The sequence below is a fragment of the Rhinolophus sinicus genome, linkage group LG01 (assembly GCF_036562045.2).
Source record: "Rhinolophus sinicus isolate RSC01 linkage group LG01, ASM3656204v1, whole genome shotgun sequence".
Taxonomy (NCBI): Eukaryota; Metazoa; Chordata; class Mammalia; order Chiroptera; family Rhinolophidae; genus Rhinolophus; species Rhinolophus sinicus.
In genome coordinates, this window is record NC_133751.1 from 10,057,947 (window position 1) to 10,082,796 (window position 24,850).

At 43.1% G+C, this 24,850-nt stretch overlaps 1 protein-coding gene across 1 annotated transcript; it reads right to left on the reverse strand.

Moving 5' to 3' along the window:
- Positions 1 to 288: 288 nt before the first annotated feature.
- On the reverse strand, positions 289 to 24,850 carry IFNAR2 (interferon alpha and beta receptor subunit 2). Its single transcript, XM_019730207.2, has 9 exons — positions 24,513 to 24,850; positions 18,310 to 18,398; positions 17,252 to 17,293; positions 15,357 to 15,471; positions 13,853 to 14,031; positions 11,650 to 11,810; positions 7,869 to 8,040; positions 4,603 to 4,733; positions 289 to 1,113 (listed from the first exon to the last, which is right to left on the reverse strand). Exons 2-9 carry the CDS (start codon positions 18,362 to 18,364, stop codon positions 424 to 426), a joined length of 1,545 nt encoding a protein of 514 aa, XP_019585766.2. The 5' UTR covers positions 18,365 to 18,398; positions 24,513 to 24,850; the 3' UTR covers positions 289 to 423.

The window sequence follows — 24,850 nt, forward strand, 5'->3', positions numbered from 1 at the left end:
CCTGCTATGAACCCTGCTGAGTGTCTTCCTTTTCCCTTCCCACTCCCACACTGGCCCAAATTAGTTCCCAGGGCCCCGGAACAGCCCTGAAAACCACAGGGAACCTTGCTCCTTACTCTGGAAACCATGAAGCAGAAACATTATAAATGCATGGGTGTAGGGGCATTCCCTTCAGAGCTGTCACTTTGAACATGTAAACAATGCACAGAGTGATACTGTGATACCAGTTGTCCCACCTCCCCTCTTCCCTATATTGGGAATTTGCATAGATGATGTCACCAGGAAGGGGGGGGGGCGCCACTCTGCAGTCTCTAACTCCTTCCCCCAGAGAACACTTGCAGACCACAGGAGCAAGTGAGGGTGCAGGAGAGAGAACCCTGGAGGTATCTGTCAGTCCAAGTTAATTCACTATTTTGGGATTCATCATCGCGTTATATAACCGTCCCTGATGTCAGCATCTGACTCGGAAGTGTCACTTGTTTCAGAAGGAGAATCTTCAGGCCATAGACACTCCATGGGAAAGGATGGCTGTGTCCCTCCTCCACTGGCCACCAGAAGGTTTGTTTCCATTTCGCTGGGATCCTGTAGTTCGGTGCTATCTTCTGGAAGAGATAACTCTGGAGGGACTTCTGAGTTGTCATCGAGGACCCTCACCAACACAGAGTTTAAATCCACATTGAAGATAATTCTGTCCCCAGACCCCTCCACGGAGCTGCCATCCTCCTCAGAAAAGTGGTCCTCCAGCCGAGTCCCTCTCCCCTCGTCCGCCTCACTAGTGCATTCCGGCTGCCAGGGGCCGGACCCTGGTGCCATCAGAGACTCACATTCAGCCTCAGGCGTGGGCAGGTCAGCTTCCTCAGCGTCTGGGTCACAGCAGTCCTCCATGGTGGCCGAGGAGCCAGAGGCCGGACACAGAGGCCTGCCAGTTAGTCCATGCATGGTGTAGCCCCCCGCATTTTTTTGGGGGGCTGCTTCATTATCGCTGTCACTTTCATCATCATAATTGTAATCCCACACTTTCTTCTTTCTTTTGACGTGAATGACCTCCAACAGAGCCACTGCTTCCAATGGCGGCAGCTCAGCAAATACCCAGGCTGAAAAGTTATAAAAATTCTTTAAAAGGAAAAAGAGAGAGTCTATCAATTCTAAGTGTTTGTTCCTTATTTTTTGACATAATAAAACTTAATGAGATTCACTGCACAGTGATGAGGATGGTGATGATAACCACAGTAATACCTAACAGTTACATAGTATTTACTATTTGCCGGGCACTGCTTAGTACTTTACACATTATAATTCAATTCACCCTCACAACTGCTCTATGATGTAAGCTTACTATTCTTATCCCCACTTTACAGATGAGAAAATGAGTCAGAGAGGTTAAGGTTCATAATAGTCAGGGGCGGAGCCTGGATGTTAAGCTAGGCAGGCTGCCTGCAGCACCCAGCTACGTGCTAGCCGGCTTCTTCCTACTTCTCTCCCCTCACTGCTTTTTGCATGTCAGGAGAATCTATCCATTTAGGCTGAAGAGATTTCAACTCTGGATTGCCAAGACATTCTTAAGTGGGTGAGGAGAGACTCTATGGAGCTGATTCCATGAGGTCAAAGCATCCTGGACGAGAGGACCTTAAAGGTGCAGACGACCCCTAACAGGTGAGGGATAAGACTGGAGCCCACTCTATTCCAGCCCTTGAAAGAAAATACCTCCAGGACACGCAGGGTGGGGTGAGCTAAGGCGAATACAGACAGGCTGAGGTTCACCCTGTCTCCAGTTCGACTACAATGGGGGCCAATGGTGAGGAGGGTGGTCATGATTCCTTTCAATTATCCTTAGCATTGCCCTCCTCTCTAGTCTCCCATGCCTGCTTTTTCCCTGCTCTACCCAGACCCAGCTTGGGGTGAATGTTTTTTTATTGGGTTATTCATCCTTTTCCTTATTGATTCACAGGAGTTCTTTCCATAATCTGAATGCTAATTATGTGTCGATTATTTATGTTACATATTATTTCCCTCCAGTCTGTGGTTTGTCATTTTATTCTCTTTATGATAACAGTTGAGAAAAAGAAATTCTTAATGTTAATGTAAGAAAATGTATCAATGTTGTTCCTTTATGCTTTTTGTTTCTGAGAGAATCTTCCTTACCCCAAAGTCATATAGAATCTCCTATAGTGCCTTCTACAAATATTAGGAGTTTTGCCTTTCACATTAAAGTGAAAGACAATATACCTGGAACTGATGTTTGTGTATGGTGTAAGGTAGAGATCAAATTCCATTTCCTGCCATATAGACATGTATTGACCAGCCAATCCTTTCCCCACTTCAGTTCTACTCATATTCAGTCTTATTTCCTTACGTGTAGGTCTGTTTCTGAGCTCCCCATTTGACTAGATCTTTGGGAATGCCTTTCAATAAGGTTTGATAATGTTCTCTACAAAGGGCTTCTAACGACTTCTGTTAGATTTCTTCAACATTTTAAAAATATTTTATTACTATTATAATGGTATTCCTTTTTTAAAATTGTATGATTCCAAGTTCAAAATCAGGTAAAACTAATCTATGCTGCTAGTAATGTGGATAGCGGTTACTGCTGGTGGAGGGTAGTGAGGAGAAGGTGGCAGGAGAGAGACAGATCTGGGGAGGCTGGTCATGTTCTCCTTCTTGATCTGGGCATTCGTTACATGGGTGCGTTGAATTCGTGAAAATTCAAAGAGCTTTACTCTATAATTTGTGTACTTAAGTTCTTGGATGTTGCAAACAGCTTCATGTTTATTTTCTGAGTGATTGTTGCTAGTGTATAAAAATGCAAGCATCTTTGTATTGATTATTTTGTATGTAACAACTTTGCTAAACTTATTAATCCTAATGACTTATTGCTAGAAATGTCAGTCATATCATCTATAAATCATTGTCTCTACTCTCACTCCTCAGACTTAAACTCCATAAGGGCAGGGTTTTGTGTTTGTTTTGTTCACTTCTATATCCCCAGTACCTAGAACATGTGGACACAAAGTAATACTCAATAAATATTTGTTAAATGCAAAAACAAAGAAGAAAAAAATAGATACATTAAAAAATTTCTAACATCTATTCTTGACATATGCAAACACACTAGATCTAGAGGGTTCTGTTTTATTGTTCCTAGAGTTTTACTTAAACACAGAGCAACAATTTTTAATGGAGAAATACTAGACAGACATGAGATAACAACACCTCCTATAATTATTTGGGGTTAACACAATGACAGGCATATATATAATTGGCATAGAATTCTGAGGCATCTTAAGGAGGGGAGGAACCCCAGGAGGACCTGGGAGGAGGTTTAGTCATGAGTTTAGGTAATTCAGGCACAAGATTTATTTAGGAGGGTATGGGTGGTGCTACCGGCCTTTATATTTCAAGGCCTGTTGGAACAGTATTTACAGAAGACCGCAAGGTCAAAGCAATGCATGGCAGATAGAAAGAGTTGGAATGAAGGAAATATGCTACACTGACGGATAAAAAACATCAATTCTTGCAAAACATGGATCACAATGTGGATGACACCCAACACAGAGCCACTTACATCCCATCAGGCATAGCCAAATGCCAACTAAGTTCAAAGACTAAATGTAATTAAAATCTCCAGGAGTACATATACCACCCCAATAAACAATCCCTCACCTAAACCACCCGGACCAGTAAAAATAGCAAGAAAAAGAAGAGAACAATTTTATCAACTACAGGAGAATATTTAAATATGCGGCTATTAAAAAATAAGAAGAAGGTGAATGAGTTCAAACAGAAAAAGAAGATACTTCTGGATGAAAAATTATAAAACTAATATAGAAAGAAAGCAATGGAATAGGGAAAATGATAAACGATGGACAAACGTACTTGAGCCAAAAAGACACGAGGAGGCTTTAGAAACATGTAAGATCAACACCCAGACTTGGCCAAGTGGTTATAGGCTCTGAACAGAAAGTATGTGTCTTGGGAAGCACAGAGAAGAAACGAAGACAAAGCGAAGTGGCTGGTTTCGCTAATAATTAAAGTCACAAAAATGAGAGCAACCATGTGGGACTGTTAGACACACAATAATGAACAACAGTGGTAAACATGATGAATCAATGTCATCAGAGCTTTGGAGAAATGTGCACACCTACACGTCACTACTGGCATTGTGAGTTACTTCTTTTCTTTTTTATAAGATAAATCCACTTTGTGTATTTGTTTCCCTGAAGTAATTCAAAATATAAAGGTAATCTGTATAAAAATGTTCGTCGCATTATTCTTAATGGCCAAAAAAGAAAGAAAAGAAAGGAAAAGAAATGAAAAAGAAATCAATCCAAATGCTTCACAGTTCGGACATGATTAAAGGAAAAACGATACATTCATAACAATGGAACAGTATATGGTCGTTACATATAAAATGTGGATAAAGTAGAAAAAGAAAATATAAAATGCAAAATATGTTTATAGGGACGGAAAAGAACCCAGAGTGTTGAAACTTCATGGTGATTTTAGAAAATGGGATTTTTCTTCTGTGAGAATATTTAAGAATATAATAAAAATTCTTAAGTTAAAATAAAAAATAAAGACAGAAATTAAAAAAAAATTACATACCAGCACTTTGGGGAACTCATTTCTTAAGCATATATAACCAGTGTGTTGCAGTATTACTATGGTGCTTATGAAGACAACGACTATCAAAAACATAGTAATCAATCCTCCTATTTTGGCAGATTCTGATGACTCTGTGGATGAAAAATAAATAACTTTATTTCAAAATAAATCCAATAGACGATCTCAAGTGGGAATAAATGCACGTTGGTCTGGTGGTTGAAGGACATAGCAAGGGAACAAAAGTTGGAACAACTATTGTTAAACACAAAAAAAATGCAAAGTAATCCAAGTATACATTTTTTTTAAATAATAGAAATGACAGTAAAATTTCTTTCAGTTTATAATTATGTTCTGTGACTGCACTCTAATACAGTAGTCATCAGCCAATTATGACTACTTAAATTTAAATGACCAAAATTGAAAAACAGCACTCAGTTTCTGAGTCACACTGGCCACATGTCAAATGCTCAATAGCCACATGTCTGTATGCACTGCAGGAAGTGAAAAATGGGAGTGCGCCTGAAAACAGTGGGGTCATTCTGAGGCTGGACTTTGGCCACGCTATGACCCCAAATCTGGACTCTGCTGACCTTGCTTTGTCCTATTATGAGTTCTGCCTTAGAGTCTTGTCAAAATTCCATTTGGAAAATTTTAACATTCTGACTGAAAACAGCTTTTTCCCATAAATCCAATTGGACCGAGAAGACATCAGTAGTTATGTAATGACAATAGAAAAATTCTGAGCTGTTCTAAATTAAATTCCAGCAAATCTGAGTGACAGAGACAGCCAGCCGTGGGAGAGAGTCTTGGGAGAGACATCAAGACTGTTTATATTCCTGAATGTTTGTTGAAACTTTGAATCAACTTCTAGGTGGCTATCTAAAACACACACACACACACACACACACACACACACACACGTCCCACCACCATTTCATGCTTATATGTTACACATGTGAACTTGATTGCCTATAACCAATCAAGAAGTAGTAAATATTTCTCCCTTACAGACTCTACACCTATCACAGAACTGGCCCTGCATCATCCTTTCCCCACCCCCGTATCTATAGCCAAGGTAAATTCTTTCAAAACAACTTACATCTTTCTTCCCCAGACTCATTGTCAGCCCCAGGGTGGCGGGCATGTTGTCTTCTCCACCCAGCTATGTTGCTGGTGGTTCAGAATGTATGTCCCAGGACCTGGTTCTTTTCTGGCTTGCATATGGCTCAATAAACCCTTTCTTTCAAAACAGCTTTTGACCGTGAAGGTTTTATTACAACAGTAACTAAGGCTCTTAAATTTCCAGAAAGACTTTTATTCATATTAATCTTGTAACCACAGCCTCAGGCAACACAGGTACAAAGCAGAAAAAAGGAAAGGTCAGCCCTCCTAAGAGCCAAGGGTGGTGGGCCTCACAGAATAGGAATGAGAAAAGGGCAGTAAGCGCGGTGTGGCTAGTGCAATGGGCCACCATGGATTCCAGCGGCTCTCGTCCAGCAACACCTGTCACTAACTGTAACCTCTGGTTTCTCTTCCTGGGGTCCTCATATGTAAGGTGGGATGAACCCCTACCGTCGTAAGGTGGTTGTGAAGATTAAAAAACAAAACAAAGCAAAAAAACCCAGCAAAAATGGGAGTCCCTTTTACTAAGCCGCTGTCACCAAACCAAAACTTAAAAACGAACCTAAACGCAGTTTTAGCCTCTCTCAGGAGTGGAATTTTAAACCAATCAGTCTGTAATTTCCAGGTTAACACTAGTGAAGTGATCTGCCTGATACGATGCCTCTGCCTTCCCGGAAGGGAGTCCCATCTTCTTTCCGCCTATAAAAACCCTTCATTTAGTACAACTCATCGGAGTGCTCTTCTACGTAGCTGCTGGGTCTTACATTAATTTTTGCTCCAAAAGATGCATTAGAGCTGATTGTCCAGCTTGGTCTTATTTTCGGGGAAACAGGGTAGATAGGATGCTGCCCAATTCATGAATTGCTTCATAAAGCCAATTAGATCTCCAAATTTATTCAGTTAAATTTTGTCCTTTAACATTATTACTTTGAGTTTTTATTAGTGTAATATTGTGATTTATACTAAGAAATACTTTTTTTTTTTTTTTAAGGAGGGCACAGCTCACAGTGGCCCATGCGGGGATCGAACCGGCAACCTTGGTGTTATTAGCACCACACTCTAACCAACTGAGCTAACTGGCCACCCCAAGAAATGCATATTTGAGCTTTGACCCAATTCCTGGCATAGAGCTCTGTAGACTATCCTAAGTGATAAGAACAAAGGTGAAAGGAGTGTCTTTCATTTCATAACAAGTCCCTTTCAACCACACTTGAGTTTTTATTAATGAGTGTCTTTTGGAAAGCTCCTAAGTATGGGGGCCAATTGCCAGGGGAACCAACCGTGTTATTAAAGGGTTGGAACTTCCAGCCCCACCCCACAACTTCCTGGGTGGGGAGAAGGACTGGAAGTTAATCACCAATGACCAATGATTATTTAATCAGTCATGACTCTGTGATGAAGCTTCTATAAAAATCCTACATGATTGGGTTTGGCGAGCTTCCGGGCTGGTGAACACATGGAAATGCAGGGAGGATGGTTCACCTGGACATAGCAAGGAAGCTCGGAGCCCTTCCCCATATCTTGCCTCATGCACCTCTACTATCTGGCTGTTCCTGAGTTGTACCTTTTCATAATAAACTAAGAATCTAGTAAGTAAATTGTTTTCCTGAGTTCTGCAAGCCATTCTACCAAATTATGAAACCCAGAGAGGGTTATGGGAATCTCCAATTTACAGCTGGTCAGTTAGAAGCCCAGGTGACAACTTGGACGTGTGACTGGTATTTAAAGTGGTGGTGATGGCAGGGCAGTCTTGTAAAACTGAAATTGGATTCCAAGCCTTGTGCTACTAGACACAGAACTCGGGCAGATGTTCGTCACGCAGCACCCCTGCCTCCTCCAATGCTTGGCTTAAATAATGCCCAACGGAAGGGCACACACAACTGCATTCAATAACTCCCTGAAATGAAAGTGTTTCCACTTCAGGAGGATTTCTGACCATATAACGGTAGGGATCTGCTTGTCCCTATGGTATGGTAACATACAAGTGACTCCGCCACTTAGTGGAGAAAGACCCACAGAAAACATCTCTGCGATCGCCTTTAGCAGAAGAAATCCCGTTCGTAGTCCCCGACTTTCAGAGTCTTCTTTAAATAGGGTTTCCCTCAGAGTAAAAGCAAAACATGAATTTTCTAAAACTCTCATACCTGATTCCTGTCCAGGTTTAAGCAGAGTACATTTTGTGGGAGATTCAATTATTTTTCCCGGATCGCTAGGCTCAAAATAAACAGATACACAGTGGTTTGTGTTTGGAATTAAGTTGTCGATGACATAAGTGAAATTTCCAGTGATGGTTTTTGCATTTATTTTCGGTTTATGCTGTAAAAATAAGCAAAACAAATCAGTAAGACTTTGAGTAGAATTTTGTTTAGAGGCAGGCCCTAAGAATATCTTTGGGGATTTGTCTTCAAATCTTAAATAGGGATAGAAATATCATAGGCTTGGCAAGAAAAAGTTTTTATAAGTCACTTGGAGCAAGCGATTTATCACAAAACTACACATATGTGTACACAAACACATACATTTTAAACATGAAATCTCATCTAGCAACTTCATTTTAGAAATGAGGAGAAAAAGTCCCAATGAAAACTAAAGATCTCCATGAAGTCATTTTTGCAGGCTTATCTTACAACTAGATAAGCCTGCAAAATAGGAAAATAAGATTATCTTACTTTATTAATGATAACGTGTCTACTTTACATTTCAGAACGTGCTTTCACACATATTAACTCATTAGACTATCAAAACAGTCTGCAGAGTAGGTATTATTCCCGTGATCCAGACATGGGAACTGCAGCTCAGAGTGGTTAAGTAACTTCCCCAAAGCCACACAGCTTGTCTGTGGCAGAAGTGAGGCTGATGTCTAGGTTCCCTGTCTCCTCCCTTAAAACACCTTGCCTCTTCTTTCCCAGGTATTTCTGTTCCATTTTGGAATTAAAGAGCTGATATGAAGGCTCCTTCATGAAAAATAACTTTTGTATAATGCCTTACAGCTTTCAAAGTACATTCTTACTAGTAGTTCTATAAATTAGGATTTCTGGCAGTTCAAATACAGCCTTCTGTAATAATGTTTTTCTTCAAGTTTCTATATGAAAGGAGGGAGAATTATTTAAAAACAAACCAACACACTGAAAGCTCATGCATAGCAAATAAGCAATGAAGAAGAAAAAGGGGACAGAGCTACAAACAGCACCATGGCAAGGGGGCTCTTGCTTTGTAGTGGAACAGTTTAGGGGTAGCTGAGTGTCACAATGTCTGGGCTCTACACCTGGTGTTGCCATCGTGGGATCTTGATTAAGTCTGCAATGCTGCTCCCTCCTACCGTGTTTTCCTGAAAATAAGACCTAGCAGGAAAATTAGCTCTAATGTGTATTTTGGAGCAAAAATGAATGTAAGACCCGGTATTATATTATTATATTATATTTTATATTAAAGACTGGGTCTTATATTATAGTAAAATAATACTCTTATAGTAAAATAAAACGTCTTATATTATAGTAAAATAAGACCGGGTCTTATATTAACTTTTGCTCCAAAAGACACATTAGAGCTGATTGTCCAGCTAGGTCTTATTTTCGGGGAAACATGGTAATCCTGTGTGCTTCAATTTGCCTCCCCCGTGACTGGGATCCACAGTCCCTGCTCTCAGCCAAGGCCAACCCCTCTCATGCTCATGATACTCCATCCACTGTCATCTCCTCTAGGACACTGCTCCAACAACCCCCACTAGGACACTCTCCCATCTTAAAAATTCCTTCCCTTGACCCCACTTTCCCCTCCAGCTACCACGTCATATCTCTCCTTCCCCCTGTAGAAAAACTCCTTAGAGAAATTAGCTCTCCTCACTGTCTCCAATTTCTCTCTTCCTTCTCTTGCTTGAATCTTCTCCCACCAGGTCTTTACCCCATCACTCCATCAAAACCACTCTTATCAATGTCACCGTGACTTCCATGTGCCTAAATCTAATACCCATTTCATAGCCCTCTTCTAACTTGTTCCATTTATAGCACTTGACTCAGTAGATCACTCTCTCCTTCTGGAACTTTCTTCTCTCAGCTACCAGGACATCACTGTCACCTAGTTCTCCTCCTGCCATGTTGTGTTCCTGCTCAGTCTCTGGCTGTGTCCTCCTCATTTGTTATCTCTCTCCATTTTTGGAGTCCTCCAGGGCTCTGTCCTGGGATGTCTTCTCTATGCATGACGGCCCCCAGGTGATCTCACCTGGTCTCAAGACATTCAGTCCATACCAAGAAGCCAACGCTCCCCAGAATATCTCTCGGGCTAGGACCTCTCCCCTGAACTCCAGACCTAGTACATTCGATTCCTGCTCACTATTCCCCCGGATGCCCTCTAGGTACCTCAAATTTAGCATGTCCAAGAATGAACTACCGATATGCAACCTATCCACCAGCTCTGTCCGTAGTCTTCACCATTTTAATGAATAGCAGCTCTGTCTATCCAGGTGCTCGTGCTGAAAGTGTTGGCGTTCTAACTTCTCTCTTTCTTTACCACAGTGCACATCTAATCCATCTGAAAATTGTTGGTGTCACTCACAAAATACATGCAGAATTTGACCGTTTGTCATTACTGCCAAGTGGTCTAAGCCACCACCATCTGTCACCTGGATAACACTGGCTTATTTTTTTTTTTTTTATCTAATGTAATTTAAAGACGAATTTTCTTTCATGAAGATGTTTATCAATGATGACTTTCCTCTTACAGTGTTGTCAATGTCCTAATAAGCATAGGTGTCTTATTTTAGAAACAATCTAAAACAGAGAGTTAGTAGCTCATGGATGGAATATAAATTAGATGTGACTGGAATAGGATAGTGAATGAAACTTGATACGGTCTCTAAGCTACATAAGCTTATTTCTGCTCCCTCTTCCTAATCAAAGGATTAGGGTGTTGATTATAATTCAGGTGGATATTAAAGAAAAAATTGTAATAATTATATGATTTGCTAATTCCTATAATTCCTATATAAATTGCTAATTCCTAAGAAATTACCAGCCTCTTAACTGGTCTCCCAACTTCTGCCTTTGGCCCCTGTGGTCTACTCTTAACACACCAGCCAGGATGCCCAGTTAAAGCCTGGGCTTCTCCAGTGGCTTCCGTCACATTCCAAAGACTCAGACCCACAAAGCCCGACAAGATCCGGCCCCCTTCCCTCCCTGATCTCATCTCCTTCAATTGTCTTGTTTTGGTCACTCCATTCCAGCTCCCCGCTTCTCAAACCCACTGGGACCACTCCAGCCTCAGGACTTCTGACTTCCTGTGTCCTCTGCCTGAAATGCCCCGATACCTGGTGGGCTGGCATTACCTGCAAAGCTTTTATAATTGGCAAAGGGCCATGCAAACATAAGCTGCTATTTCACCAAGGCCCACCGCAAGCACAATTTGTCCATTTTTCACTCATTCCAGCTTTCTAAGCGAACAAATAATATAAGATCCAGGTCTGTCTAATACCAGGATCACCCCGAGGTAACTGACATTCAGTTAGGTCTTTCTGGGAAATGAGGAGGGAACAGAATTGCCAGAAAGAGCCATTTCCCTTACTGTGCACGAGGGCCGGACTGGTAGAGAGAGATGCTTTTTACATGCGGCTGAACCATCCCTTTGAAACAAAATCTCACCCTGACGTGTTGAAATTTGCCTGTTCTCCCCATCTACACCACACACCTCTCCCTCTCCTGTGTGTCCCTTGATGTTGTGCATGTGACTCATTCTTTGAAAGAAGGCCGTGCTGGTGGGCTCAGGCAATGTATTTCCAAAGTGAATGAACAATGGACACTTCTCTCCTGAAACCAGACCACACTGATCCAGACCCTTTAGTTTTAATTGTTCAAATCATTACAAATGTCTTTTCTTTAAAAGAAGATAGTCAAATATCTTCACTGCCAACTCAAAACTGTTTTGACCACTTACCTTCTTAATAATCCCTCCTGACACTTCTTCGATGACAAGTGATAAGTAAACATGTAATCCTTCTCCACGAAGTATCTTGGGTATGACAGGTGGAAATTTCACTATCACTTTAATGTGGTCAGTAAAACCAACAATCTCAAAGTTTGGTGGTTCCAACGACACTGTTCAGAAAACAAAGTCAGAAACAAAGTCCAGCGTCAATAATTGTACTGTTCCCACTGTCATGATACCACCTCACTTCTTTCCAGCTATCTTTCTTTCAATCTGCCTACGGCCCGAGCTGAGGCATGGGCTATGGTTTTACCTGTGAAAAACTGGGAACAATAAAAATGAAGTCATTTGCTTAATATTACCACAAGAAATGGAGGATAGATTTTGGGATGGAAGTCAGTACTTACTTTCCCAATTTTCAGGCTGTATTCTAAACACAAAAAATGACTTCTGTCCATATTATAATAGTACATAACCATTGTAGAAATATCAGAAAACAGATAGGCAATTGTTCCTGAATGTAGTTAATCATGTTTTGTCCATGCTGTATGTGTGAAGATATATTTAGACATATATAACTTGAACTAGTGTGTGTGTGTATATGTATATATGTATATATATGTACGTATATACACACACACATATGTATATATACATATAAATGTACGTACACACACACATATGTATATATACATATAAATGTATACACACATATGTATATATACATATAAATGTACATATATACACACACACACATATGTATATATACATATAAATGTATACACACACACACACACACATATACCTAAACTAAAATTAAATCATTCTTACCCATATTGCTTTGCATAGAATATATTTTCACTTATTTCATAAACACATTAATACATATTTATCTACATCAAGGGCTGGCAAACTACAGCTGGAGATTTTGAATGGCCTCCAAGTTCAGAATGGTTTTTATTTTTGAAGGGGTTGTAAACAAATGAAGACTATGTGACAGAGACCATCGGTGGCCCATAAAGCATAAGGGGTTGTTTCCCTCTGGCCCCTTTACAGGAAGTCAGCTGGTCCCTGAGCTTCATCATAAGTTTTCATGGCTAATTCTATTCTGCTGATGGAGGTACCATGATTTAACTGACTCACTGTTTTGAACTTTTAGATTGACTCTAATTTTTCTGAGTAGAATCTGTGTATTCTTGAGTGTTCTTGGAGCTAAATCTTTGTATTTGTCCTTAATTTCTTTAGGACAAATCAGTAAAGAGAAATTCTGGATTAGAACAGACACGTGTTAAGGTTTTTAATACATGCTGCCAATTACCTTCAGAAAGACTGTGCCAAAGTACACTCCCTAGATTTCCTCTAAACCTGGGTATTTGCATATTTTTAATATCTGCCATTTTGAGTCTTGAAAAATGGTATCTCATTATTTTAATATACTTTCTTTAAAGGTCTGAATACCATGATCTATATATATTGTGCTTTTCTTTCTTTTCTATGTGGACACACACAGATATGTCTATTTATACGCACTCAGAAACACACAAACAATTCCAGTGAATCTCATAAGTATCTAGGTGTTTGCTAAATTGGGATTAGCTGTCATTATCACTTTGTAGGTGGCAGTACACACCCACACAGCCTTTCACAGGACGCTGAAACCGAATCTTTCTCTTGGAAACCAGATGCATATTAGGACACTGAAAAAATGACGGAGTCTGGCTGAGGGCCAGTGACAACTGCCCTGGAGTGGTTAACCCAAGTGCCATAGGAAGCTGACCCCAGTCATAGAGAAAAAGGGCAAACCCATTTGGGCTCCAGTCTTCTCTAAGTCTGGGCCCCACGTGCATGCACACCTGGGCCTTCACATGTAAAACAGCTACTGGGTTATGATCTGGGGGAGGGGTTGTAGTGTTAAGGAAACCTTTGGCCTGCTCCCCACTTTCTGTTACACTGTAAAACAAACCAGTAAGTAGCAGCTACTACTGACTGCCTTCTGCAGGCATTAACTAACCATCATTCCACTTTCTGGACAAGAAAACTGAGGTTCAGAGAAACAAAGTAACTATGGTTACAGAGCTAGGAAGCCAGAGGGCCAGGAAGTGAACCTAGCCCAGAGTCCAAAACACCTCTGCAGGCCTGCCTATTTCACGGCAAAGAAAATAATGATGATCTCGATGGCAAGACTGAAGGTGATAAGCAGAGATCCACTCACTCTTTATTGCTGGGAAGATGCTCTCCCTGCTCGTACAACTGACCAGGGTTGTGTTCCCCCGGAATGCGACAACTCTGGGGACATACGTCTCAGGCATGCTTTCCCACACATCGGTTAGGTCACAAAATGATCCCGTGACCTCTGTACAGTCCTTCACAACCTTCATATCCTCTGGCCTACTTCAAAAGGAAAAGAAATGGTAAAAGGAAAACATGAGCACTTATGGGATAAGAATCTGTTAACTCCATGTCCCACGTTCTCAGTCCTTCCTGATTCTGCTCAAATAACAATGTATCCAGTCGTTTGGCCTAAGCACCTCCTACAAAATGGAACTCCTATCCTGCCCCGCACACCCCCTTTTCCCCCCACCCCTTTCCCTGTCTATATATACCATTTACAACAACCTGCCTCATTATGTTATCATTGTTTATTGACATCTGCGCCAACTTTCAGAATGTCTGCACCAGTGGGGCAGGCCCTTGGGTTCACAGTTGGACCTCCTGGCATGCAGTCGGTGCTCGGTAAATATTTGCTGGATGCATGAATGTGCAAACCTCAGGCTTTCATGGTAGAGGCCCCAGATCTCCTCTCCCCTGCAGGACAATCATAATTGCCCTCCCTGAGGGCCCCTCTGTCTCCTGCTGAGGACCACACGGCCCAGTCCTAAGTCAGCCTGTGCGACACAGGGACAACATGGGCTTCAGAAAGGTAGGTGGGCGATCCATGTGACTGCCTAGTGCAGAGAGAAACTTAAGTCTCAGCAGGGACCAAGGAGAAACTCACCAAAGGCCCTCTACTGGGTCAGTCAGCAATAGGAACAGCTGTAAGCCAAATTAACAATGAACAACAAGACACTCTGAGGGGCTACTGGATCAAAGCAATGACTTATGAAGGGGACTGTCGCACACGGGAAGAAGAGAGCCACAAAAGGCTTCATCGGTTGTGTCATTCATCCTTGTGGCAACCCCTAAGTAGAAGGATTAGCTCAGAAAAGACTGAACTCTGTGCCCAGAGTCACAGCAGGTTAGTGACCAAGTCAGACTTTGGACCTGAGCCTTCCCTCGTCTGGGCCAGGCCACTTTCTGATGTGCACATGCCTCCCTGAGCAAAGAAAAGTGAACATAAACCATCCATATGGTCACCAGACCTCAGACTCCCGTCCTCAGAAAACATACTGGTTTTACACATTCAGACTTACTAAATCAGAGAAATAATTGTGAAAACCAGACACAATAACAATTTTGCTTCTGAGGCTTGGACCTTAGAAATTGACTTTGGTTATAAATATAAGCTTTATCAAAAATAGTTTTGGATTGTTATTCAATTTAATTAAAAGTGGATTTGTGTGTTGTCTTTGGACTTTTAAAGCTCTGAATGGGGGGGCAGGGAGAGCGAGAGCGAGAGAGACAGAGAAAGACTGACTGTCACAAGTAAAATCACCTCTACCCCACTCCCACATAATAGAAATATATATAGCAAGAGAAAAATGAACCATCAAACTAACCTCATGATTGTGTACCACAGTGTATAGTGAGTTGGTACAATGGAATGATTTTCTAATTCCCATGATAAAATTACCCGGAAATTTCTTAATGTCATCCTGAAAATGCAGAAGTCCTCTGAAAAATATAAAGAAAACAGGAGGAAAAAAAAAAGGAAACACTGAAATCCAGAATCCATGGTTGTATCTTGGCCACACTCCAGACCGCCCTCAGGGATCTGGAGCCCACACTTCCAGCAAAGCCCTCTGCAGAGGTCGGGGTTCTTGGAAACACAGGAAGCAAACGCTTCTACTAGACATGAGAAATGAACTAATATAACTGTACAATTAATCAATGAGCAATACAACGTAGGGCAGGCCACGATGGGAAACAGGAAGTCAGTACTGTGTAAACGGAATTTGAACTCATGCAATTATCAGTGACTCTCAGTAGCTCATGGGATCAAAATGATCCAGGATATTCTGCGCCAACCCATTCTCTCCACTCAACTTCCAACTCCCCCTACAATCCTTCCTAAGCTCAGCCCACAGCAAGCCTTTCCGCCTGCAAATTCCCCACTCAAGTCACTCCCCATTGCAGAGGGGAGGGAGAGATAAAGTGGCCATACCTTTTCAGGCACGAACCGTCCACAGCAGTGCTAACGTAGTTGCTATTGTCAGACCCATTCTACAGACCATGAAATTGAGAAGTTGAGTTATACAATGCTAACGCTGGGAAGTGGCTGCAGTGAATGAGGCTCTAAAGCTCCGTTTGTCAAATCCCGCCTTACATGGTTCAAGTTTTTAAGATCATCTAAGTTTCCTAACCATAATAGGTTACGGCCTGGGCCTCTGCTTCCTGGTTGCCAACTCTTCATTCCCCAGCTCATCACAAGGAAGGACACATATTTAATGCATAGTGAAGTTCTGTGGACAGATTTAGGTATATGGGCAAGACGTTTAGTTAAAAAATTATTTTCCTTTATCTGGTACCAGATATTGGATAACAGTAGAAGAGTGCAAATTATAGGGAAATTATTTCTGGGTCATTTTTGTTTGGCATATTCTATGTCTCCTCATTCTTCTATTAAGAGGTTTTAAACTGAACATTCTTTTAAGGGGTTTTACAATGATCTCTATTGTTCTTATAATAGTTTTGTGAGACAAATGTGAAAACCAGAATTGGCTAATTTTGGCTCCTTTTACAAAGAAAGTATTTGAGAAAAAGGATTTAAACAAAATGGGCAATGGATCTGCAGCAGAAAATGGGCTCTTGGTGTTGGTCACAGGAAAGAATTCCAGGACACACCGAGTAAGTCAAGCGAGCAGTAGATTTATTAGAAAAGGACCGTACTGCTCTCAGGATGGCGGGAGAAAGGGCAGGCTCAGAGAAGAGCAGCCACACCAAAGAAAAGAGAGGTCTGGCGATTTATTACATAAAAAATAAAAGGGTGGAATATTTAGGACTTAAGGGCGGCGAGGTAGATGTTTTTAGGTGGGTCCTTGCTGACCCCTCCCTCCATTCAGGAGGGGGCATTTTTGTCCTTATGTGGCTCTCTCAGAACTGTCATGGCAACCCAGGGGGTGGAGATTTTTCTTGGCTGCCATGTTAATAGCTTTATAATCTATACAATCATCTAAAGTTCATGCCAAAGGGCAAGATGATGGCAGATTCTCCCTCCAGCCCACCCCACACCGCAAAAATCCAGTTCTGGCCAGACTGTGTGGGCTTTTTCCTTAACTGCTATCCTCGCCTCTTCCTTCCTTTTCTTCCCCCTCCCTCGCAGCCCTATTCTTCCTGCCTATAGTAACAGACCTGGGATCAGAAATCAAATTTCCCACATTTTAGGCTTCTGAACGGTCACCCCAACACTCTGACCCTTACACAAAATGTAGTCAAGCTAAGAAAAACCTCTTACCAGGAAAAGCCTGTAACGCACCAAACACGAGGCTGATGTAGGCTAGGAAGAAGAAAAACATGTTAGAAAAACACTAACGCTTCCTCTGGGCTCAATTTAGAATTGTTGCTCTGGCTCTGGCATTCTTTTACACACATCTATTAATGTTGGATTGAGACGCTCTTGGGCAAACAAAAAAAAAAGCTGAACTTAGTGGTTCTTAGAGAGGTGACATTGGTCACGTGACACAAGGATTTAGTCCTGAGTGGATCCAAAACAAGATCTGCCTGGGAACTGACCTAATAACAAGGGTTGGCTGAAGGCGGGTCCTAGGGAGCAATTATCTGTCTGGAAAAGTAATCAGAATATGAATAAGCGTGTTGCTAGTTAATACACTTTAAAGGTAAAGATATTTATCAAGGGTGTTGTGAAAGGTGTTGGTGATGGGAATTGGGCTTCTCATTTGTTTTTTTGGATGTCACAATGAGTTGGGAGGAGGGGTTACTGGCATTTTTCATGGGTGGAGGCCAATGACATTATTTACACACTGCAATGCGTGGGGCGTCATGCTCAGGGGAGAAGTGTCCCATTCAGGGATCCCATACTCATAAACTATGAGACAAATGACACAATGATACTGAAATAGAAATCAATAGAAAGGTAGAGAAAAGGCATGAATAGGGCCACAGGGAAAAGTTGATAACAAATGAAAGTGTGGAAACCAAAGTTCAGGGATGACTTTTCAGTCTAGTGACACCGGTAGGAGATAAAGGGTTTGGCCTCTTTCCAAATATAGGAGTAGACCGATCAATTCCATCCTGGATTAGAAGGAGGGTATTAAGAGAAATTACTCTTCAAATTACATACAAGGATATTCCCCATCATTATTGAGCCTTAAGTCATTCTTGTTTATTGTTTGTTTCCTTAAAAATAACAATAGGGCAGAAACCCATAAGCACAGACTACTTATCTGGCCCGTAACCTGGAGCAGCCTGAGCCTCAGTCCTCAACAGGGCTCCTGATGGTGATGACTTCACAGCCTTGCTTCCACAAGAGCTGTGATAAAAAGCAGCACTTACCCACGAGATACACATTAAGTGGTCTCATTGCAGAGGCATTCTGGCTCAAAAGCATCTTTGTTTGATAAGTCCTTTCTTTACTTTCACATCTGAAAGGAAATCAATATTAGGTGATCAAAATGCTGCAGTGTCTAATTAAGAACGATTGTAACCTGAAATCTATGTAATTTTACTAACAATTGACACCCCAATAAATTAAAAAAAAAAAAAAAAAAAGAACGATTGTACACAAGACAATGAAAGACTAGCAGGAAACTCCTGCTCCCAGGCTTCCCCTGCCCTTCTGGGAACTAGACCATTTACTTGCATGTACAAGAGCAGCCTGATCTCAGCTTCTGGGAACAATTCCCTACACGGACAGGAAGAAATTTAAAATCTAACTCTTGAACAGGTAACATAGTCCTTTGGTTCCAAAATTTTAAACATACAGAAAAGTAAAAATAAAAAGAAAGAAAAAAGAGAGAAAATACAAAAAAGTAAATAGTGAAGAGTGTTGCTTCCTTTAGAAAACTACTTTTATTTATTTATTTTTTTTGGTAAGTTCTTCAGACTATCTTTATGCATAAGCAAAAACAAATCTATGTCATTTCCCCCCTGCTTTTTCCACTTAAAAATATATTTAGGAGCTCTTTCTACATCAGTACCAAAGATAATTAGTTGTGTTGTCTATTCTACAGACATGCATCATTTATATAATCAGTCCCTATAATGGCTATTTGAGTTGTTCTCAATTTTTTTCTGCAATTAATTATCTTGGACATGCATCACGCCACACATGGGCAAGTCTAAATGAAGGGGAGATTTCCAGAAGTAGGACTGCTAGGCAAAAGGGCATATCAGTCAGGGTCCCAGCAGGAAACAGCTCATTCAAGTAGGATGTTTTTCTCTTTAAAAAATCTTTTTTTCCTTAACAGGACTTTATTGGGGAACAGTGTGTACTTCCAGAACTTTTCCAAGTCAAGTTGTTGTCCTTTCAATCTTAGTTGTGGAGGGCGCAGCTCAGCTCCAGGTCCAGTTGCCAGTTGCAGGGGGTGCAGCTCACCATCCCTTGAGGGAGTTGAGGAGTGGAATCAGCAACCTTGTGGTTGAGAGCCCACGCTCCAACCAACTGGCCATCTGGGAGCTCAGTGGCAGCTCATTGACTTTATTCTAGTTTCGGAGGGCACAGCTCGCTGACCCATGTGGGAATCGAACCGGCAGCCCCGTTACCCAGAGTTTGTGCTCTAACCAACTGAGCCACCCATCCGCCCTGAGAAAGTTTTTAATCCAACGTGAGAGCAGGATATCCGTAGGCATAAGGAAGAGTGTAGTACCTGGAGCTACCAACAGAGGGAGCTGTTACCTCCTTGGGCTTGAGGCGCAAACGGAAGGTGCCAAAACGGGAGAGAAGGAAGAGAAACCTTCTCTCTTTGGAAGGAGAGACTCCTGTGTGAGGATCTAAGATGTAAGCCAGACACAGCCAGCCCAAGGTGACTGTGCAGAGTGGGGGCTGAGGGATAAACAACTCATCCATCACTATCTTTCCTCCCTTCTCTAGGGGCTCCACGTTGGTTAAACCCAACCAGAAGTCAGAGAACAAAGATGCTGGTGGTTGTACCTACAGAAGACAGGATCCCAGGGCAAAGTAAAGGGTGGGGAAGGAGGAGGCTGTGTCTGGAGGGGGAGACATAAGAGACCCAGGACAAAGGGGCTATGCATTTGTAACTTTGATAGAAAAGGCCACAGTCCCGCCCTTGTGGCTGTACCAATTTACACAATCCCCTGCAAGGTGTGAGAACTTTTTGCCTTCCCACAGTCTCTTCAGAGAGGTTATCATCAGGCTCTTGGATTTTTAGGAAATAAACTCATCAATGAAAAATTGTTTTCAGACTAATATTCAGTTGTATTTCTCTCATTCTGAGATGGAGCATCTTTTCATATCTGTAAGAGCTGTTTGTATTTCTTTTCTTGTTAACTCTGTATCTTTGCCCATTTTTCTATGGAGTTGTTGCTTTTTCTTCTTACTGGTTTGCAGGAGCTTTTTAAGTAGGAGGAAAACGGACCCTTTGCAACAGGTCACCTCTTTTTTCCCCTCCTCTTGGCAGTTGCCCTTTGATTTGCTTGTGCTGCTTTTTTTTTTTTTTAACCACACAGCAGTTCCTGAGTTTTACAGCAGTTTCTGAGTTTTGTTTTCAGATTGAAAGTATTTCTTTTGGGGGGAGGAGGGTGGTAATGAGGGTAAAGGGAATCAAATATATGGTGATGGAAGGAGAACTGACTCTGGGTGGTGAACACATAATGGGATTTATAGATGATGTAATACAGAATTGTACACCTGAAATCTATGTAACTTTACTAACAATTGTCACCCCAATAAACTTTAATTTTAGAAAAAGAAAGTACTTCTTTTCTTAGTGTCTGCATTTTGAGTCACAGTTAGAAAGCCTTCCTCACTCCAAAGTGAGAGAGAAATTCAAGAATTTTAAGGAGCCCCCCCAGTCACTCTTGTTCCTTTCCTGACTCAGAACTTTTATTTCCATCTAAGCAACGGGGCTCTATAGATTCTGGGTGTTCCTGTCCCCAAACACTGGGGCAGCATCAAGCCCCAAGTCAAAATGAAAAATGACCACAACATAGCACACTTGAGTTCAAGCTAAAAACAAATTTAGAAGTCCTCTTGACTATCACGGTAACAGGTCCCACACAGGGTGTTCTCCTAGAGAAATACAAGAGATTCCAAGTCAACACTGCCATTCCAGCTGCAGACTTCATGGACCATGAGAGATCAGGGTATCTGTGCCCACAACTTAGCCCACAACACTGCACCCATTTAGAATACCTAGAGATGTGTCTGTGATATGTGAAGTCATTTCCCGTCACTACTCAGCAGAGGGCTTGCATGGTTGGAGATATTCCTTAGAGGCTGGGCACCCCTAGATTGCAGGCTGCCACATTGGGGGTGACTCCCTTACACTTGAACGTCTGTTCTGTGCCCTCCGGTCTGTTTTTGTTTGATAGTGGTATATCTTCCTTCTGCATCTGCAGAACACGCAGTCCCTTCAGCAGCCGAGACACACACACAGACACACAGACACACAGACACACACACACACAAAAGCTCACAATTAGAAGTCCGCTCTCTGGCTCAGGGCCAGGGAACACTCCTCCCCTTTTTAGTGGCTGGTGACTCACACTCCGCTTTCAACCAGGTATCTGGGAACTAACTAGACTCCAGCTTGCTCAGAAAATCTATCTTCTTGTCTTGGCATCCTGCTTGGAATTTTAATGAAGCTCTTTACAACTCTCCCTGACTACAAATAGATCAGCCTTCCTAAAGCCTCGCTCTTGTTACTGTCATCTCTGTAGCCAGGGCCAGCTTTAGTTCCCAGAGCCCTGCCCACAGAAGGGTCCCTCATTTGGTTTACTGCTCTTCTGTGGCTGTTGAGAAATTCTTAACAACTTTATCTCCAAACTGGTCATTTGTTTGGGAAGACTGATGCACTGGGCTTGGAGCCTCAGCTCAAGCTTGCTCTTGCTACCCTCTCCCCTGCAGTGTGAGGGTCCCAGGCCCTACCTGGCCTCCTTCTAGATCCATGACTGTCAATGTTCTTTGAGTGGGGTGGCAGCTGGATCATTGTTGGAGAGTCCCATGATGCACTGATGCCTTCCTGGTGGGTGTGCAGGGAGGGTGGGAGCCTGGCAGGATGGAAGCCATCCTTGCCCAGGGCCGGCAGTGTCCCGCTTCAGCCAGGAAATGCCAGTCTGCTGGGGGTGCGTATCTAGGTCAGCTTTGATCCAGGAGCAGAGTTTAAAGACCCTGGGACTTTGTCAGTATGCTGTGGCTTGGGATCGTAGGTCCTCGGGAAGGGGAGACTTGACTTCCCCAGAGCCCATCCCAGGCTGGGGTGTGGGGCAGCTAGCAGGAGGTAGCTCCCAGCACCCTTCAGGCCTGAGTGCATGCGTGCCTAGAGTCACCAGTGCAAGGGGCCCCAGGTATGTGTAGGAGCTGCCCTGGCCCTGAGTTTCCCTGTGTGTGAGTGCTCCTTGAGTGTGTGTGTGTGTGTGTGTGTGTGTGTGTGTGTGTAGGGGGGTGTGGGGGAGGGGACCCTCTCTTCCTCCTGGCTACCTTCCTGAGCCTGCCTTCACTTTGCTTCTTCTGGCTGGTTGGAGGCACCTTCCCAAGATGTGTCATTTGATGACTCTCCATGCGAATTAATTGTTCTTATATTTGCAGTTAGATCTGACTTTGTAAAATATAGATTAGTCAAATTCATGCAAATAATTAAAAACAGTTTTTTTAAAACTTAGAATGACATTAAATAGCACATTTAAAAACAGCAAGTTGAGACAGACTAAGGAAGAAAAGAAAAAGCTTTATGTTTTAGTACCTTTAGTGGTACTTTTGCCTGGAAAATGGCATTTTCTTTTGGCCCACAGATCATTGTTCCATTTTGCAATCAGAATGCTTCCTATAGTTGCACAACATAGTGTTAACTGACAGTGTTTTTTCTTACTTGGTGACATAAAATAAAAGTACATCTTATACTCAATAGCATTTTAGTTTTGGCAGAATATAATGGCTGATAGTTAAAGAATACAGATATGCTGTTGACTCTTCATAGTTTGAAGGTTTATAAATTTAATAGGAAAATGAGTCCAGTATGGCTGTGGGTGTGCAAGTGGGAGGGATGGGATATATATTTTAATAAAAGTTTCACTTTCAAGACAGTAACTCTGGTGCCATGGTTCTCCCAATTTTTTTTTTTTTTTAGACAAATTACCATTTGTCAAATTATAGGAACCAAATTTTGGGCAGATTAGCTTTTAAATAAATACATTAGAAACTTTAGAGGGAAAATGGGTAAGAATAAAAGAGCCGTGTAGATTTTTGATCATTTAAAATTGAAAAACAACTTGTGAACAACTTGTGAACTTCAAAGTTTGGGGGGGCCGGATGGCTCAGTCGGTTAGAGCCCCAGCTTTGGGCAGCGGGGTTGCCTGTTTGATTCCAACATGTGAGCTGCGCCCTCCACAACTAGATTGAAGGACAACTTGGAGCTGATGGGCCTTGGAGAAACACTGTTCCCCAATATTCCCCAATAAAATCTATAAAAAAATAATTCAAGTCATTTCCTGGGACTAACAGGTCAAATCTCATCAAGTATACTGCATATTGCTATGAAAGTTTACCAGATGTTTTCTTTAGAGCAGATTTTCATAAGGCCTCGCTCTGTCCTTTTACTCCCTAAACCTAAACAGCAAATGTGTATGTGTGGGTAGGTGGGTGGTACTTAGACACCTTGCCAAGGTGTGGGACAGCTGTCGGCCTGTGTAGCATGACACCAGGGGGGAGGGAGGACGAACTTCAGGACTTCCCAGCACCTGCCTCTGTCCCTCCCACCTCGTCCCGCTCAGATCTGACCGTCAGGCATGTCAGACCGGTTTCTAAGACCTCTTGCCAAACAAAAACGAGGAAACCAAAGAAATATTAAAAGAAAAAAAGGAGGCCAGGTATCTAGAGTTTCCCAGTACAGCCATCGCTAGACACATAAGTCGTTTGATGGACAGACTCGACTTTAAATGGTTAATTTGCTCCGGGTCGCAACGCAAATGTCGATTCGCACGTTTCTCACTACCTCGCGACCCCGGAGTGGGGTCCACTCCTCTGTCTCGGTGTTGATGCCCCGTTACCCACTCCAGCTTCCAAGCGATGGATCTGGAAGGACGTAGGACACTCCAGCCCCGGGTGCCCCTGTGACCCTCTCCCGCACGGGAAAGGATGGTTAATTCCGGGTGTTCTCTTGGAGGACCGGCCCAAGTCCCAACCAGAGGCCCGAGCGGGCAACCCATTTTTGCAGGCGGAGTGGGACACCAGGAATTTAACGCTCGAACTCACAACGGTTCACATTCTGCAGCGGCAGATGCCCGGGTGTCCCGGGCATCCTTGCTGGTGGGGGGAGGCGGGGAATGGGGGAGACCATGTGCAGGGCTGGGTGCGAAGAAAGGGGCTCCCAGGTGGGACTATGAATGGAAGAGGCCGTGGAGGGAGGATTCTTAAGGGGGGCGGGGCTGCAAAGCCAGGCGGGAGAGGAAGGAGTCCCCGGGAGGCTCAGGAGGCTGGAGCCGGATTCCGGGAAGCAGCTGCAGGGACGCGGCGTTTGCCCGGCAGTCAGCCGCCCTAGCGATCCCCGCTCCCAGCCCCATCCCCGCCTTCCCCGGGTTACCTTGGCAGCTTCGCGTTGCCCCTCCGCTCCGGGGCGCTAGCCTCGGTCCCCGCCTCTGGAGTCAGGCTCCACCGTCACCCTTTCGTAAGCCGGTTCGGCGCTCGCGGCCAGGATACGCGCTGCTGGCGGCGACCACCTCGGGCGGGAACCGGCCGAAGTCCGCACGGAGCGAAAGTGGGAGGAGCGGCCAGAGGGTGGCCTGCAGGCGCCGCTCCGGAGGGCTTACGGGGTCGACCCGCAGTAGTCCTCCGGTCGTGGCGGGGAAAGTCCCCAGCGCGGAAGGGCGCCCCGAGTGCAGGCTTCCCTCCGCTCTCCGGGACCTGCGCGAGGGCCGGGGC

Bases quoted from the DNA above. Each gene is read 5' to 3' on its own strand.
- IFNAR2 (XM_019730207.2), bottom strand. From the start codon at position 18,364: ATGCTTTTGAGCCAGAATGCCTCTGCAATGAGACCACTTAATGTGTAT. The intron at 8,041-11,649 runs GTAAGTGGTCAA...TTATTTTTACAG, and splicing joins CAGGAGGGATTATTAAGAAG to CATAAACCGAAAATAAATGC. The intron at 4,734-7,868 runs GTATGAGAGTTT...TTTCATCCACAG, and splicing joins TAAACCTGGACAGGAATCAG to AGTCATCAGAATCTGCCAAA.